We start from the raw sequence: 17,235 nt of genomic DNA on the forward strand, positions 1-17,235 counted from the left end.
CACTGTGTGGAGTTCTCTATATCTCCGCACAGCGGGAACCCTCTTGCAAACACACATTTTTTGTTCTCCTTGGGGATAATATTTTTCTGCATGTAGAAATCCCTTCCCTTATACCCACTGCGAATCTGGGGGTGAACAGTCCCCTTTCCCACCATGGGATGGAATTGACGTCCAGAATTGGCTGGTAAAAAATGCTACCATTTTCATTGTGGAAAGGGGAATGAAAGGAGTTTGTTGGTGCCCACGAACGTACTTGTGTGTGGTCATTAACAAATGCTCAAAGCTAACTAAGGCTTGCAATGTCTATTTTCCCACTCCTTGGGTGGGATTTACGGGTGTAGAGATCTCTGCACTCATGGAGAGCATCTCCTCACATATACATCTGCCAGGGATAGCTTTATGAATTCATAGAAGGCATTCAACTGCAAATTCGTCAGTTGTAAGCTTTCGCTATTATAATTGACCTTACCCTTGCGAATATGACTGAATACTATGATTGTCCTTCTCATCTCACATAAAGAAACTGTTTCATTTTCAGTGCATTATTGAACGGTAATATAGGATCAATCCCCTTTTAAGTAATTTGCCTGTTCTTGATATTTAGCTATTTACTCTCAAGAATACTGACGATGGCAGCTCTTGATGGGTATTCAGAGGGTGATTGGAATGGACCTTCGAATAACATGAGGACATGTCAGGACTTAGATGAGCATCAAATCAGAATTTCCACCAAATTCATACTTTGACAATCATCACATAGATGGTTGTATGGTTTCATACACTACATCTCACTTGCTTTTTTGAATAGAAGACGTGATGGAGAAAACAATGTTTATCGTTATATATATTAAATTTAGTTTGTAAACCAAGCTAAAAATCAACACTGGAATATACAAAAAGGGGATTGGGATTACTATTTTAATAAAAATATTTATTCAGGTATTTAAAAAATAAAATGATCTCTGTGCACACACATAGATTCAAATCCAGTAATTAACTAAATCAATTAAAAGTAAAAAATACTTTAAAAAGTTGACGGTGGAACTGATGTTTAAGATTTTGCCAAAAATTCCTTCAGATTTTAAGTGCCATTTCATGTTGGGATTTACGATATGGCGTTTCTCCTTGTCCCTAACAATTTCATGAGCAATGAATAAGGTAATAAAAACTCTTATCCATCATTCATTGTGTAACCCAAGGAGAAGGCCTTTTGGATCACTGGAAGTGCCAAGTGAGTTCTGTAAAACAATATATTCGTTGAACCAACTTGGATGGAGAAAATGAGTCTTCTCAAGAATCCCTGTATTGCTTATGGACTCAGCTACAGCAAAGTCTCATGAGTTGAAGACATATGTCAGACCATCTGCTCCAAGGACTGGCATGGAACATTCAGTCCTCTTGCCCAGCTCATTGACCAACATTGTGGTCATCGTAAAGGCTCTGCCCTGAAAAGGCTTGAACTTCTAACTAAGTGGTAGAAGTGTCCTGCTTATTGGTAAAAGACATCTTGCGGATGTCCACAGAAGCTTGCACTGGCCCCCGGATATTCCACTTCGGACAGTCCCGGAAACCTTTCCTTCTTTGTACAGAATTAATTTGAATCACTGCTAATCTCCTGTGGCAAGATAGGTTTTTACGACAGGAACCCTCCCAGCAGACTCTGAGAAGTTTCCCAAAATCATGTATCTGTACATTTGAATTGGCATTTGGTGCATTGTCTTAGTGTTTTGTTGTCAACATTTGGGAATCTAAATTTCTTTTAGGTCAGAGGGAAACCTCTTCAGTAAGAGTTGTCACTTGTTTTTTGTAAGCTTAAACTTTTCAGTTTCAGAGGGGGTGTGAAAGTGATGACATCAGACTAAGGAGTGTGTTGGAAATCTTTAAAACAAAGCCTGAGGGTAGCACAGCACCCCAAAGTGTCAAAAAGTGAGTTGGCCTGATTTAGGTCCATAACACTCCAGAAAAACATAAACACAAACCAGCGAAAAAACAATTGCAGTAGAAGGATCTCTTTGATTTTTGTAGCTGAATGTGTGACAAACATTGGCAGCTTGATACCTGTTAACTCGCAGTGCCATAGCCTGGAAAAAGTAAAATAAACTCTGATGTGTTGTGGCTCAGGTATTCTGGTAGACTATGAGATGCATGCTTGGCTGCACCTGAAGGAGTCGGACTCACCATTTGTTGATTCATATTCTGAAAGTTAGTAACTATCCAGAAACAGACCTATACTATCAAACAAGATAAGAAAACAGCACAAGCAATGTGCAAGTGCTCATGGAACATTTAAACAAAATCATTTTGCTCACCTCCATGATAATTGGAGCTCATCATGATAAAAGATAAAGATCAGCCCTTGTCAATGATAAGGACTTTGGTGGTAGCCCAAGCATAGATTACCGCAAGCTCTGTTATTTGCAGTGCTTTTAACACAGACTGGTTATCCAGTAGAGTAGGGAATCTGCCAGTTAGCTGTATTAGCGCTAAGAATAATAAAATATATATTTTATAATAATAAAAGTAATCTCATTTTTTTCTGAAACAATGCACTGACTGTCTCATCCTCAAAATGTTATACCTTCACGTAGTTAGCATATGACAAACGTTTGTACAATATATTTTATGTCAACAGCATACGTGCTGGAAAATAAGAACCCTATTACAATGGGCATTTATCAATGCCTCTCCGTGGCGGCAGAAAGGCATGCAGAGTATGCTCTGGGGGTCCGTTGCGGGCCCCCAGGGACTCCAGGTGGGTCGTGGGGGGTGCACATGAGGGGTACTTATGGTACCCCCCTGCATTTCAAAGTACAACATGGCAGGCACCGCGCGGTGCCTGTCACGTTGTGCTTTGAAATGCACTACATGTATTTTTACCATTGCGGCAATGGTAAAAATACAGGATGTGCCCACCACTGTGAGGGTGCATCTTAATTCCCCCCACGGGACCCACGCCCTTATGGCGGGCAGGCCCTTGTACCAGGAGGATGGCGGACAGGCAAAGTCCACCTGCCATCCTAATGGGGGCCTTAGTGTATGAATCTACCTACTGCAACAACCATGCAGGACCTGACTCCGTATCTTCGGGGTCCGGTTGCAGAGGGTCAGACGCAGGTACCTGACGACGCGGGCGTGAGTTTTCCTGTGGAGTTCCATAAATGTATATACTATACATAGGGCTGTGCTGGGTATGTTAAGCCATTCGGTATTTTCTCACTTTGCTGGAGCCGTTGACTGCCTATTTTGAGGACCCTAGGCAGCAAGTGGGTCATCAAAATTACTCTCCAACTTCTTGATTGGGGGTGGGGGGGGGGGGTGTTTAGGTAGGCGGAGAGAAAGAGAGAAAAAACAAGAAAGAAAGGCAGAACAGATGTGGCCTAAAGGCAAGAGCTGCTGTCTTTGGAAATGGGTTCCTATTCTGGTCATGGTGTCCGTTTAACATCCTATGATTCTGGAAAAATCACTCAATCTTCCCATCCCCAAAAAGAAAATCATAATCTGATCTGGTGTAATGTAACCTGATGTGTAAATTGCTCGAATGCTCTTGGGCCCCATGCTTGTGCTCTATAAAAACTGCAAAAAAAAGAAATAAAGTAAGGAGGGCAGGTTTGAGCATTTATGCCAGGGTGCCTTTAGTTCCAAGCCGGGCCTTTACTGTACACAGTTAAATATTTGTTTCCAGCATTTTTCAGAATATAGACTTCTCAGATTACGTAAACCTACGCCAGGGGCCCCTTCTGGACAAGATCAAAGCTCACATATATAGAAAACCATAGGTCATCAAGCGAACAGCTTGTAGTGGCTGATTTTAATTGATTCTATTCTGTTCTGTTATTGAATTCTGTCTCTGTGGGCCCCCCTACAGGAGCTGTCTCAGTTAAATAAATGATGGCATAGCTTGCCTTTCCTGCTGCTAGCATGAGGAACGACAAGCAAAAGCAGGGGTGATTAGCAGCCCCCCGTGGCGGCTGGCTCAGCAGTACTAAGGAAGCATGCTTTGAAAGTAAGGAAATCCGTCATCTGACACAGGTCACGTTTCTGATGGCTCCTTTCATCGCGAGGCCGAGCTGAGAGTTTTACATGTTGTCTAATCTGAGGGGCACTGAAGTATTTCCTTTGATGAACAACAACCTCTGTAGTCAAGTGTCACCTCCTGCAAGTGGCAGTGGGTGCTGAATTTCCCCAACATGCATGGGTCATAGATTAAGGGGATGGGTTTGAGGTCGACTGCCCTCATATAGATGCATTCTTGGCTTGGTGGTTGGGTCAAGGGGCCGTGAGTCGGGTCTGCTGTGGCTGTGTCGGTTATTGGTTGTGGGTCAAGAATAAAAGACAAAACCGACCTTTGCACTAAAATAGGAGAAAGAGACAGAGATATACACTTGGTGACTGAATTTCTAAATGTGAAACCAGGTAACCTGGAATCAATATGGACTTCGTTGCTTGACCAAATTGTATGATCCTAGGCAAACATTTTATTTCAGGGCCTCCTTTTACTTTACATATGAGAGCACTTTTAATGCTTGAATTCAGGATGTGCGCTGTTGAAGCACCTCTTATGATTGATTTAATAAGCTATAACATTGCTTCCTCTGCAATAAAAAACCTAGGCCACGTTTAGGGTTTACACAACTACTTTAGTGTTTACACGAAGGGCCTGGGGGTTATTCACAAAGTGCATTTTGTACTACTGCAATTGCAGTGCAAACATACTGCAAAATGTTAATTCACAAACTGCACTTCTAAAAACAATACTGTTATTTTGCAGTAATACTTTAGAACTGTAGTTTGTGACTTGCATGTTGTAGTATGTGTGTAGTACTATTGTAATACTACAAACAATACTACAAAATACAGCTTGTGAATAGCCCAAATGCCCTTTAATTTGGTGGTTATATTTGAGCTACAATTTTGGAGTAAATTTAACATGGATTTTGGGAATAGCCAAAAAATAGTAAACTTACTAAAACATGTAAATTACTCAAAAGTGTAGGTTGTCTTTGTGAATCAGGCCTATATAGTGACTGGTTTACCTGCAACATAGTAAATATGCACCCACAGAAGTACTCTTTGAATGGGTGCAAATGTACTACTGCTTGGAATTCACAAACATTGGCAGCAGTAGATTTGGAAAGCTGTGCCAGTCTCAGGTTTCTATGCATACTACTGGCAATCAAACACCCAAATCATGATGGGATGAATACTTGCAAAAAGTCCAACAAGTGGTAATCACTCTGGGTAGCATTCAGACCCATCGCTTTTCGCCCACTGTGCCACTCGAGACAGAGGCCCACCTTTTGTAAATAATTTCTGACCTTGTTCCTCATGTAAACAGCCCATACAGAATCTTGGACATCTCACCCCTCCACCCTGCAGCCCACGGTTTTTTTAGGTGTGAAATTTGAGATTACTGTCCCGAATCTCACTTACTAAGCTACGCCCCTGCCAACACATTTTTTTGTGTTACCAATTGAAGAGCAGCACCCCTGTAGGCTCTCCTCGTAGTGCATGCTTATATAATGATTTTTATTTTTTTCTGTTCCCAGGGTGTAGTGTGTACGCTACATGAAGGTGATGATTTTGGCAAGTTGGCTCTTGTTAACGACGCACCGCGTGCAGCATCCATTGTCCTGCGGGAGGACAACTGCCACTTCCTGAGGGTTGACAAGGAGGACTTCAACAGGATTCTCAGGGTGAGTAACGCACAAGTTCACATCCCAGGCAGCAGACCAGTCTCAGGTGTAGAGACCTTATGAAAATGACTAGTACTGTGTCCTCATTTCCATCAGTCGTTGGAGACATATTTACTGAATGGTACTGATTTTATATTTTTAAGCCTAACCATTGTATGCTTAGGTCAGCTCATATTATTGTCCTTCAGCAAAAGGTTTCTCAGTATGCTTGTAAAAAAAACCCTGCTATAAAATATGGACAAGTGCAGATAGATATACACTGGTGTGAAATGCTGAAGCAAAAGGCGAGGAAGTTTGATACTAATAAAATGTTCTGTCTGCAATGACTTCCTCATTATACCTCACAGTGAAAGTTTCTTCTTTCAGCTCTGCACCAGTATAGATTTAGGTGGCATGACACCCTAAAGCAAAGGTGGGTCGAAAATGCTTGTACAAAGTAGGGTTGTAGGTGCCATGTTGGGTTAGTTCGGCCATTTTCGACATCTGAAAGTAGTTACAACCTAGTATTTGTGTAGTGGAAGTAGGTACTTCTGATTTTCTCAACCCTAAAATATACCGCACTTTATAGATCAGTTCTGCCGCCTCAAACTTGACCAGGGAATATCCATATATGTATCCATATATGTTACTGCTTAATGCTTACGGAATAGCAAAATTGAGCTGAAAGGATTGAATCTTTGAGATTCAATTGTGAACAAGATTCCTTGTGAACAAATGTGATCGTAGGCAAGCATATATAGACCCTAAACTTGCCCACAAATCTGGTAGAGGGAAGTGCGGCTTTCAGAGAACTTGAGTGATGGGAGTGAATCAGTGGCTTTTCTCAGTTGAGCTGCCACCTTCTGCACCTGTTAGAACTTCTTCATCAGTGTTACTGGATACACTGCATAATATGTGTCCCTAGAGCCCGACTCCATAAACCAAAGACACAGATGAATGAATCCTGCCCTACAGCCACTTCAAGTGAATTTGAAGCTTGGAGGTGCTGCAAATTATTTTGAAATCAAAGTGTAAAAACATTTGTGGGTAGCACACTTTAGTAGTGCCCAGGTCATAGGTTGAGGCCAGCCGTCATCCTTTTAATAGCTCAATATGAATCGTATTTGATTTCTGCTCCATTCCATTCAGATGTGTCTGAATGGGAAATGGGGATTCTATCTAAGCACCCATGAAATGTAGTGATGGCCCTACGTCCCTAGGAAATGGGGCAAGTATATACTTGCCTTGATGACAAGAGTGTTGCTAACATCATACCTCTGAATGATGTCCACAGTGGTGTATTTGTAATTTATTTGAAAATTTAGAGAATGCTAATTTCGAAATTACAGTTCAAAGTAAAAATATGAAACACACAAATAAATTGGCCCCCGTGGATGAGAAGGGTCAACAACAAAACCAAGTACACACAATTTAATATACCCTTCAGGCAATATTCAAATTAAATGAACTGAAGAGATCAGCTAAAGGAAGGAAATTCGAGAGAAACTAAGTGCTCAGTATGTCAGATTAAGGCAAGATACTTTCAATGATAACCTTGTTAGCCTAGAAGACTGCACAGTACAATTTTCACTGACTATAAAGTGTTACGGCCAAAGCGAGGAATATTTTGCTATCACTAATTGGCTGAGGAAGTTGGATACATAGCCAAACATCTGCATAATAAAATTACATTTATGAATGCATGGAATTTATAAAAAGGGCTTTGAGCTTCTCACATAGCTAACCAAAAATAATCAGAGAAGCGCGCTTAGTAAAGCTAGAGCCAAACACATGATCAGTCTTCCAGAAGATTTGATTTCAATAGGTTGGAACAACCAGCAAATCAGCATTATTGTGGGATAAGTCTTCTTCTAATGTCCCACATCTGCTGCATTATAGAGTACCGTGCAAGCCCCATTATGAAGGACAGTAGGTCCTTGTATTGGTGTAGAAGATTTCCCATACTATGTGTACTGCACCATGTCAGTCAGCACTTTTGAAGTGGTTTATGTTGACCTTAATATTTCTCCAGTTCTGATGTGGAATTATCTAATAATACTGTGTAGTATGTAAAGATAGAGTATGAGTCACGGAAAGCTTTGTTAAAGAGTGAGGATCAAAGAAAAATAATTGTCTAAAGAAAAGATCTTGCAGTGTAAACAACGATTAGCATACATCAGTCGATTAATGAATAACATGAAGAATCCAGCGGATGAAAATAATCAGTTGGCCCAAATTGAATAGAATATTGACAACATTGCGAATGCCTCTGAAGATTTTGACCAGACCCTGGTGAGACCAAATGTTTTTTTTTGGGTGAAGACTTTTGGATGAATGAATTTTCAAATGTAATGTTTACATTTTAAACCAGCTCTGAAAAGGAACTGAATAAACGTTTGTAATAGGCTGGTGAAGTCATAATTCAAGGTTACCCCAATGTGGAACCCTAAACCCAGCCGATTGTACCACCCAAAATCAGAAAAGTTTAGCCCTCGGTGGAGATGGCTAGGCTGAGCTGTTGTTAAGGCTTGCAAAGTTGTTTTGCCCATCAAATAAAATATGTAGTTATAAATTGCAGTTTCTATATGCAGAAATTGGAAATGAAAATCTGTGTTAGAACAAAATGAAAAAAGGAGGTAATACTGACATTTTCGATTTCTTCCACAAAAAAAGGTACTTTTGCAATTTTGTTTACAACCGCCATCAATACTTTCCTAACTTTGAAACTCAATTCTGCACATATCTCTTATGAAGTTTAACCCTCAAGTATTACACCACCACATTAGACTGTGGATGTTGAGAAAAGTAGTGAAAATTAGATTTGATGATTTTTGTTTAATTGATATTGGGTGTGTATCTGGAGTTAGCAACAAACACTCAAAGTAGCTATTTATGCAGTCTGCACTATAAATGGATATGTCACCCGCATATGATAGAATGTTGATTGTAATATGGACATAGCAAAAGAGGTAATGGCATCCAAGTTCTTGATGATGGCTGATATGAAAGCCTCTGTGGAATGGGCAAAAAGGGCTGTGGAAAGCAGGGCAGCCCTGTCAGGTGCCGTATTGAGAGGAAAGGGTAGGCAATACGAATTGATCAGTGGTTAAAGCAGCAACTGGTTGATAAAATACAATTTTGTTAGAATTAAATAAAATGGAAAACTAAAGTATTACATAGCCTTCCTAAGAAAGCTTCATTGAACACGATCGAGCACCTTTCTGCATCAAGGAATATGGTGAACAGTGGGATCTTAAGAGCATTAACAATGTAGAAAAGTGATATAATCGGATATGTTTGGTCAAGAGTACTCCTTCTGGCAACTAAGTTGCTTTGGTTGCCCGACCTAATGTCAAGATTATGTTTTTGATATGTTGGATAGAATGTTAGCATGAATTCTGCTGTCTGCAATGCAGCAGCAAATTTGGGCGATAAAGACCCTGTTTAGGATATTCTGATTAGGCATCTATAATAACAGCTGAAAACATTTTCAGTTATTTCTAAAAGTGTTGTTGCTATCAAATCTCAAAAGGCACTGTGCATTTACCGGAGGGTCCCTCCCCACTGAGAGCTCTATTCGAAGGAATGAGTTAAATTGTTTTTTTATTTAATTCAACTACGTTAACTGAAAGATGAAGAGACTCAATCGCTGCCTATGAGCGTGGGTCACTGCAAATTGCATTGGAAAAGCCCAGCACATTCTATATGTACTGTGCTGTTTGTTTCTTCCTAATAGAATGTGGAATAAAACTGCTGAGATGCTCAATAATTGTTTGCAGTATCACCTTGCTCAATCGTATCCTGAATTATACAGTGTATTGTGGTCTGAACCTCTTTCCATGGTGGCCTTAAACCGTAAAAGAGTCATAGAGTATGCCATGGCCATCTCCTGAGCCCTTTAACAAATGAAAAAGTTCATACACTGAATGGGAACACTTTGAACTCTTGCCAGAATTCTTAAATATTATAAGACATCCCATGATTAATCCTTCAATAAACAATGAGATTATGATTTCCCTACTGATGTTGAAAGAAAATCGCTCAACAAACATCAGTGCATTTTGCTTGCCAAGCTGGGCCCTAAACGCCAAGCAAATGATGCTAGAAATGTATTTACCACATGAAATAGCTCAAGGTTGATAAGGACAATATTTTCTGACAACTAGGAGGAGAGGAATTAAAGGGTATTAGGACAAAGCGTGCACCTTTGCCTTTTCAAGTGAGGTGACGAGATGCTAGGGAGCAGTCATACACTCTGAAATGGAGGTGTTCAAACACATGAGCCAAATTCAAAATTATGCAATTGAAAGAATTGATGATCTCTTCCTACTGCTGATCCATTTGATCTCTTTAATGACATAGTGGGAGAAATTCACTCAGAAAATTTCACTCAGAAAATAATTATTTTTTAAAAGCTGTGCAGCCACCACTAAATTAATGGCATCGATGGATATACAGCCTGGCTGAAGGGAGGTTCTAAAACATCCCGAAGATGGCCTCACATATGTTTGTTGCCTTTAGAAAGTAGGTTAATAATTGGGGAGGCAGCAAGTTCTTTACAAGGAATAAGGAAAAAAACATGTGAGGAGAACACACAGTTTCAGTAAATTAAAACTTGAACCAACTCCCTGATAGCTATGTCCTCTTGAGGCCAGATTGCTGATGGACATGGTCAACTAAAGCTGGTGGCAGGCTAATTTTAATTAGCCTACAAGAGGTTCAGGCAAAGTTGAACTTTTTAGTAGTCACTATAAATTCAACTTTACCACTGAAGTGAATTTTAATAAACATGAACAATAGTGTTTGAATTATTCTGGTATTTTGTCCCAAACCAAAGTCAGAAGAGTAATGATTTTATTCTGAACTTTAGTGTTTATCATAGGAGAAATAAAGCCCTTCACAGTGAAAAGTAGCTTCTGGGAGCTAGTCACTATGGATTTATTCCAAAACCTAATTCTTGTATGTAGCACTTTTAAATGCTATGCGCCTTACCTTTGTTAGCTACAAGGCCTACTTAGGAGTGACCTAGTTAATATTTAAAAGCAGAGTTTTTCCCTCTAAAAAGGGTTCTTTTGACAGGTTCTCATGCAGGTTTAAAAGTCACAGGAGATGACACAGGTCTGCTTGAAGTTTTCTTTGTCAGCCTAGTGGATGGCACAACAAGTGCTGCAACCACAGCTGACATTTAACTTTTCCTTGCCATAAGTATATTTTCCTACTCTTTATACTGTTCCCTTTTTCAAAACTTAAGTAGTCCAGTTAGAAGTTAGCCAATTTTACCATGTTTTAGAGGTCAGAGCACATGCACAGGGTAATGGACGGCAGTGACCCAGTGTGCAGAATTCAGAAACTAGCAATACAAGTCAGCAAAAAAATGGTGTTAACCATGTAAAGAGAGGCACTTTCTCACATGTGCCACCCGCTATAATTTAATATTCCTTTTTTTAGCTGAGTAGATTGATTTTAGATACTTGTGGCATTGGCAAGTAGAAAGTGTTGTCTAGTCAGTAGTTAGTTGCTACTTCCTGTAGCAGAATTCTTTTTTTGTGTATGTGGGGTTTCAAACTACAAGAGCAGTAATAAGGCTCTTATTGTTTTACAGACTGGTAGACAGTTGGTAAACGTTTCAACTCTGTACTGATCTGTCAATTCACTGAACCAGGTTTTCCAGGAATGGAGGCCCCCATAGCCAGCAAACTTATTGTATCCTGTCACGCATTATAATGCAGTATTATCGGTCCTTTAGCATGCTGCACTTGAAAGGTTTCCTTCAAGGTAGTATTTATTAGAATTTAATGAGGGGGAAAAATAAAATTATTAAACAGAACATTAGTCAGGATTTTCAAAATACATTTGAATAATGATTAACACCATTGTTCATTAGTTTAGGCTGAGAATGATGGTATTGTCTGGGCCCTATTTGTATTGAAATATTCAGGAAGAAGAAAAATGGAAGTAAAGTGGGTGAAGACAATAGAAGGGGATAGCTAGAGAGTGATAGAGAAAAACCTTAGAGTACTGTGGGTGAAGAGAACCTCATTGTCCCCTATCAACAATTAGAGACATTTTTTAAAAGAAAAGGCATGTCAAAACTTGATCACTGGCAGCTTACCGTTTTCTAGAAAGGTTTTATGGGCTAAGGGGCTCTTGCATATTTTGTGTACAGGCATATTGGTCATTGTGTGAGAATATGTATTTGGGTGATGGGGAGAAGTAGCAATGCCTTCTTAAAACATATTGCAGCACAAGTGAAAATGATCATAAGGAAATCTCCATTGAGTGTGCCAATTCTACAAATTGTCAGCACAACTGTCAGATGATGCCTGTTTCTTCATTTGTGTGTCTGCAACAACACCAAGCCTGTGTTACAGTTCAGCAGACAGGACATTATATGGAATTTAGCTATAAAATATTGTGTCACAACCCAATTGTCCTAATTCTTAAGTGGATCATGTGACAACAGGAAAACAAATGAGAGAAGAGAGTGAGTTCTCTGAGGTGTATGTTGTTGTTAACTCGTGTGTGATTTATCTGACACAGCCGCTTTTTGCCTCTCATGTGAAGAGCTGAACTAAAGGGTTATAATCCTTTGCTTTGCCCATGTGTGTGGTGTTCAGTGCTGTCTTTTGAGGTCTTTGCAGGCACCCAGGACCAAATGTATGATCATTTAGAACAGTGATTCTTAATAGCAATTTGTTCTGAATCGCTATTTGGTAATTGCTATACTTAATGCATGAATCCTTTTTTTTTTTAAACTAGCGATTCCAAGTGGGTCACATATCAACCTACCTCATGAATATTAATTAGGAATGACAGCCATCCCAGGGATGGTGGCCTGCTCAGGTCAGCAGACCACCATGTCTGTGATTACTTTTAAATAAATCATTTTCTATTTATGTAGCCCTTTTTACCTAAAAGAAACTGGAATGCATTTTAAAAAAAACAATTAAAGTGTAAGTTTAATTTTTTTATATTATTGAGAGTAGGCATGGTCCTGTGGACCACTGCCTACTCTTAAAAAATGTTTTTTTCAACATTCACAAAAGGGAAGAAAGATGATCATGAGGGACACCTTCCCATTTGCGAATTGCTTACCACCTCATTTGAGGAGGTGGTTACAAGTTAATGTTTTGGACCTGAATTAGTTTGCAAAACCTTTATAAAAACCACTACTAATCAGTATTTGGAAGGGATACCCTAAACACGACCCTTCCAGATATCGAATTTTAACCCCAAACTGCGATTCTACAGAATAGCAATTCGGTGTCTGTACAGAAAAAAACATTTTTACAGTTGCAAACGTACCAATTTTAATTGCCAGCGCATTGTGTACAAATTTGCTATGGTTTCTCAGCCTTGACATATAGGGAAAGAGACCAGTTCCAGATGGCCACAAGTTAGCTACGGAAAGAGCTAAGGCCAATGGAAGACTAAGACCAGTATTAGGATGCATATGGTTAAAGAAATAGAGGTTGTGTTGCGACCATAGTGTACATCACTAATGAGGACTCATAATTTAGAATGTCACTTTATGAAGATGGGTCAGAGAAATGCCATGAAAAGAAATGACGGCTTAAACAACTCTTCATCTCAGTAGCATTGTAAGCGTTTTAGCATGCATGTTGAGGAGATAAGTAAGGACAAGTCATCCACTCCTGTTTATAAAGGCAAGGAACACATCAGAAATGTACTCCAAGGAATCAGACTGGATAGGGAGTGACATTAGACAGAGGCGCTACAACCATTTCAGTCAACTAATTCACAAAGACCTAGGTAGACAGTGGAGACCAATAGCAAGTGTGCAGACTAGACTGGTGATCTTTAAGTGCCACTTTAGACAGCTTTATAATAAGGTGCTTGCTGACCTTTGGTAGGGTAAAACAAGCCTTGGAGCTTTTACATTACTGATACTGTATAATAGACCCATTATAAACCTCATTCTAGTACACCCATTATAAACCTCGTTCTAGTACAGCTAGTTTACGTAAATGACAGTAGAGTGAACATGATGCAAGGAGGTGGTCCACCAATTAAGATCTGTAAATAACTTTCGATTGAAACAAATATTTATTTATTTTGAATTAAAATAGTTGAAATAGCATTGACATCTCACAGCTAGTGGAGATTTCAGCTATGTTAAATAGTTAATAGTAAAATGGATTATTTTAATGACTGTTTTTAGGAGTCATTCAGAAGAAGACTGAATCTTAGTTCATATTTCCACATTGTGATCTTGTGCTCTTGTGTTACAGGATGTTGAAGCAAACACAGTAAGACTGAAGGAACATGACCAAGATGTCTTGGTGCTGGAGAAGATCCCTGCCGCATCCCGAGCTTCGAGTCAAGGGACTTCGCAGTCTCAGTATAAGTACGCCCTCTTTCTTCACTAAGCTGGACACGTGTCTTTTCCCATCATTCAACCGTTTCTTATCACTTGCTTATCTATCGGATTAAATACCAATGGACAGAGACCAACAGCTATGACTCATCTAGGGGAGTACTTCCTTCACTTTGTCTTTCATGCAGCAAACAATTGTTCTTTCTTTATTATCTCTTCTGGTTACTGGATACCATGCAGATGGAAAACTGATTTATTAAATAGCCATGACATTGTAAAATAGATAAAACATTCAAATCAAAGGCACTGCTGTAGGATTATGACTGCTACAGGGGAGACATCCCTCTGTACTTGCTACGAACCTCTCATTCAACAAGTAGATACTGTTGTAAGATGAGGATTACCTCAAAGACAATTCTGTTTTTATAGCTTTCTCGAGACAGATACAAACAACTACCAACGTCTGCCTCAGTTCCTTCTGTACATTGTTCTGCATAATAACATCAAATAAAAAGGACCCTGTTAAGAATTTGAGCCAAAACATCTACTCCAGAACCACTTCAACCAAGTATTTGTTCATACGATGAATACTGTATTGTAAGGAATTCTTGAAGTATACAACTTATGTAATTTAGGCTTCTTTAAAGATGCATTGCTAAAGGATTAGACCTTGTTAATAATCTGAATAAATAAATGCTACTCCATGTATTAAGTACTACTTATGGAACTCTGAAGGAGATTTAATTTACCAGACGTTTTGAGATGATGCCACTAACTGGCGTGGCACAACATCAAGCAGTCAGAAAAGTAAATGCCTGTATTTGCCTCTGTTGAATGAGATTGGTGGATGTATGTTAATGGTGTTATTGCCGACCTATTATTGGGGGTTATCGACCTTTAGTTACCCATTCATGCATTATGTGACTTGGACCAATATATGTGGGGCATGCAAATAACTGTGATTAACTCGCTTTTAAGAGCTTATTAACTAGCGTAATAATGCAAAGGCTATTAAATAGCAGAGTTTTGCTACAAAGTCCATACAACCAATCACTCCCAGTAGTGTAGGTGAAGACAAGCTATTTATACCTGCCAAGGGTGCTCAGAAGTTCAGGCTTGCCATTTGCAGGACCCTAAAATATGGTGGGTCCTGATTTTCTATTTTATTACATGTAGATACTAGCATTCGTTTGGAAATGGCAATAACTTTTTTGGGCAAAGTCAAACCCAATAACATAATTTCTCACCAACATTTCCAGCCAAAGGTTTGCCATGAAATTCGATGAGATTGAAAGTAAAACAGTTACCCTTCCAAACCTGGAAAAATGAGAACTACTTGGTACAGTCCTAACAAATACATTCAACCGTAAATATTATTATCAACCTTTATGGGTGTTTGAGAACTTTAATGCTGGCTTCTTATTTTTACCTTCATTTCCTTTCTTCTGACCCATACAGCAAAAACTCTCGGCAGGGCCGGCTCTAGGCTCATGGTGGCCCTGTGCAGGGAGCGTAGGTGGGAGCCCCGGAAGAGGGGGTCCGGACGGACTTTGATAACCCCAGAAGTTGACTACACACAATACAAACTTAACGTCCAGAAAGCATATTCATAATTAAAGCATCTCTTTAGAATACTCTTTAGAAGACCACCTTATTCATTTCTCCTTCCATCTTTAGGGGATTTCTTTCTTAGTATTTTTGCTTTTGGTTTAAATGAAGTATACATAGATAAATATGTTGTCTCTAGCAACAGCAAGTGCACAGTATGCCATGTTATATGTATTTTTATATAGCTTAGGGCAACTAGTAGCTGAAGGCAGGGTGTGTGAGAAAAGGCTTCTGGCCTATGTTTATATGCCAAATTTGAGGAAATAGTGAATTGTGATTGCTGGATTGTTAGCCGACCTATGCATGTGTTTGTTTCACTTGGCTGGACTGTTGGCCCCAAGCCCAACCCATTAATTTAATACCTCACCCACTACCTTCCCACCATTGCACAGACACCATCAGATGAGTTTTCAGTGCTAAAGGCGGTATTAATTCAATAATACGTGGTTGATCCTATAATCTATAAAATTGTAGAGTGCTGCTAGGAAAGCATTTCGCCTTCATGCCTAAGAAAGACATTTCACAATTGCCGTTCTCCTTTTGTAGAGGTACTTTGCCACAAGAGACACCTTTGTTGTTAATTGAGGCACACCACATTAAAAGTGAGACTGGCATTAAAGGCATATGATTATGATTACCGACGCGTTGACTTTATTTCCCCGTGTGATTTCAAAAGGTCGTACTTGGGCGGCGGGCCTCATGAGTCGGCCGGGCCGCGGCGGGCCTGCCATGCCATGACGCGAAATTGGGCAAAACAGTGCTGAGGGGTTGTACAAACGGCTGGTGGTTGCGCTATGGTCGGGTGTGCCTGTTAACTGTAACCCTATTTCTAAGAAGGCAAGGAGATTAACTTTTCAAAGGCAGAGATGGTAGGATTTGGTCGAACAACATTATGCTAGGTCGTTGCCAACTGTTGAACCTGCTCGTACTATACGGAAATGAAGGGATGCATTTTCCCTTTTGATGCTGGTTTAGGAATTATAGTATATTTAAGTAGTATGCCGACTGACGAGGGGTAGCGGAGGTTGGTGGTTGGAGGTGGCGTTTTAACATGAAGGGGTCTCATTTTCTCAATAACTTACGCCACTAAACTAAATCTAGTATGTTATAAAATGCCAAACATGATATGAACATCCTGCGCTCTCTAAAAGATATGTCCCTTAAAGGCACTTCAACAAATGCGGTGGTTCTAACTTAGGTTCCAACTCTAGCAGCACAGCCATGTATACTGAACGAGTCAAATGAATCAAATTTCACCATTCTGCACCCAAGTTAATCATCTTTTTTTTCTCCTTTTTATCCGTTCATTTCAATTCTTTTTACTCATTCACGTCGAAGATGGTCACAAAGGCACAGGCAAAGAGATGTTTTTCCTCATATCATGACTTTAGTAAAAATTAAAAACTTGCCCAATGCATTTCGGGAGGGTCCCTTCGTCAGGGGCATCTACAATACATAGCTGCCAAGGTTTCAGATTGCTATGTGTGACATTTTCATAATTTAGGTGTAATTATGAGTGACATTTCAACAACTATGAGTGACACTTTTTTGTGAGCAAAATCAAGCAACGAAGACAATAGAAACATATCATAATAATTACACCCATTTGAACAAAGT

General features: G+C 39.6%; 1 protein-coding gene across 1 annotated transcript in view; it reads left to right on the plus strand.

Moving 5' to 3' along the window:
• Nucleotides 1-17,235, plus strand: part of RAPGEF4 (Rap guanine nucleotide exchange factor 4) — a 1,206,373-nt gene that overhangs the window by 810,188 nt on the left and 378,950 nt on the right. The window contains exons 14-15 of the mRNA XM_086956142.1: nt 5,547-5,693; nt 13,925-14,040. Coding sequence (XP_086812268.1) covers nt 5,547-5,693; nt 13,925-14,040 — 263 coding nt within the window. The remainder of the gene's footprint in view (nt 1-5,546; nt 5,694-13,924; nt 14,041-17,235) is intronic.

This window comes from Lissotriton vulgaris, chromosome 2_1 (assembly GCF_964263255.1).
Source record: "Lissotriton vulgaris chromosome 2_1, aLisVul1.2, whole genome shotgun sequence".
NCBI lineage: Eukaryota > Metazoa > Chordata > Amphibia > Caudata > Salamandridae > Lissotriton > Lissotriton vulgaris.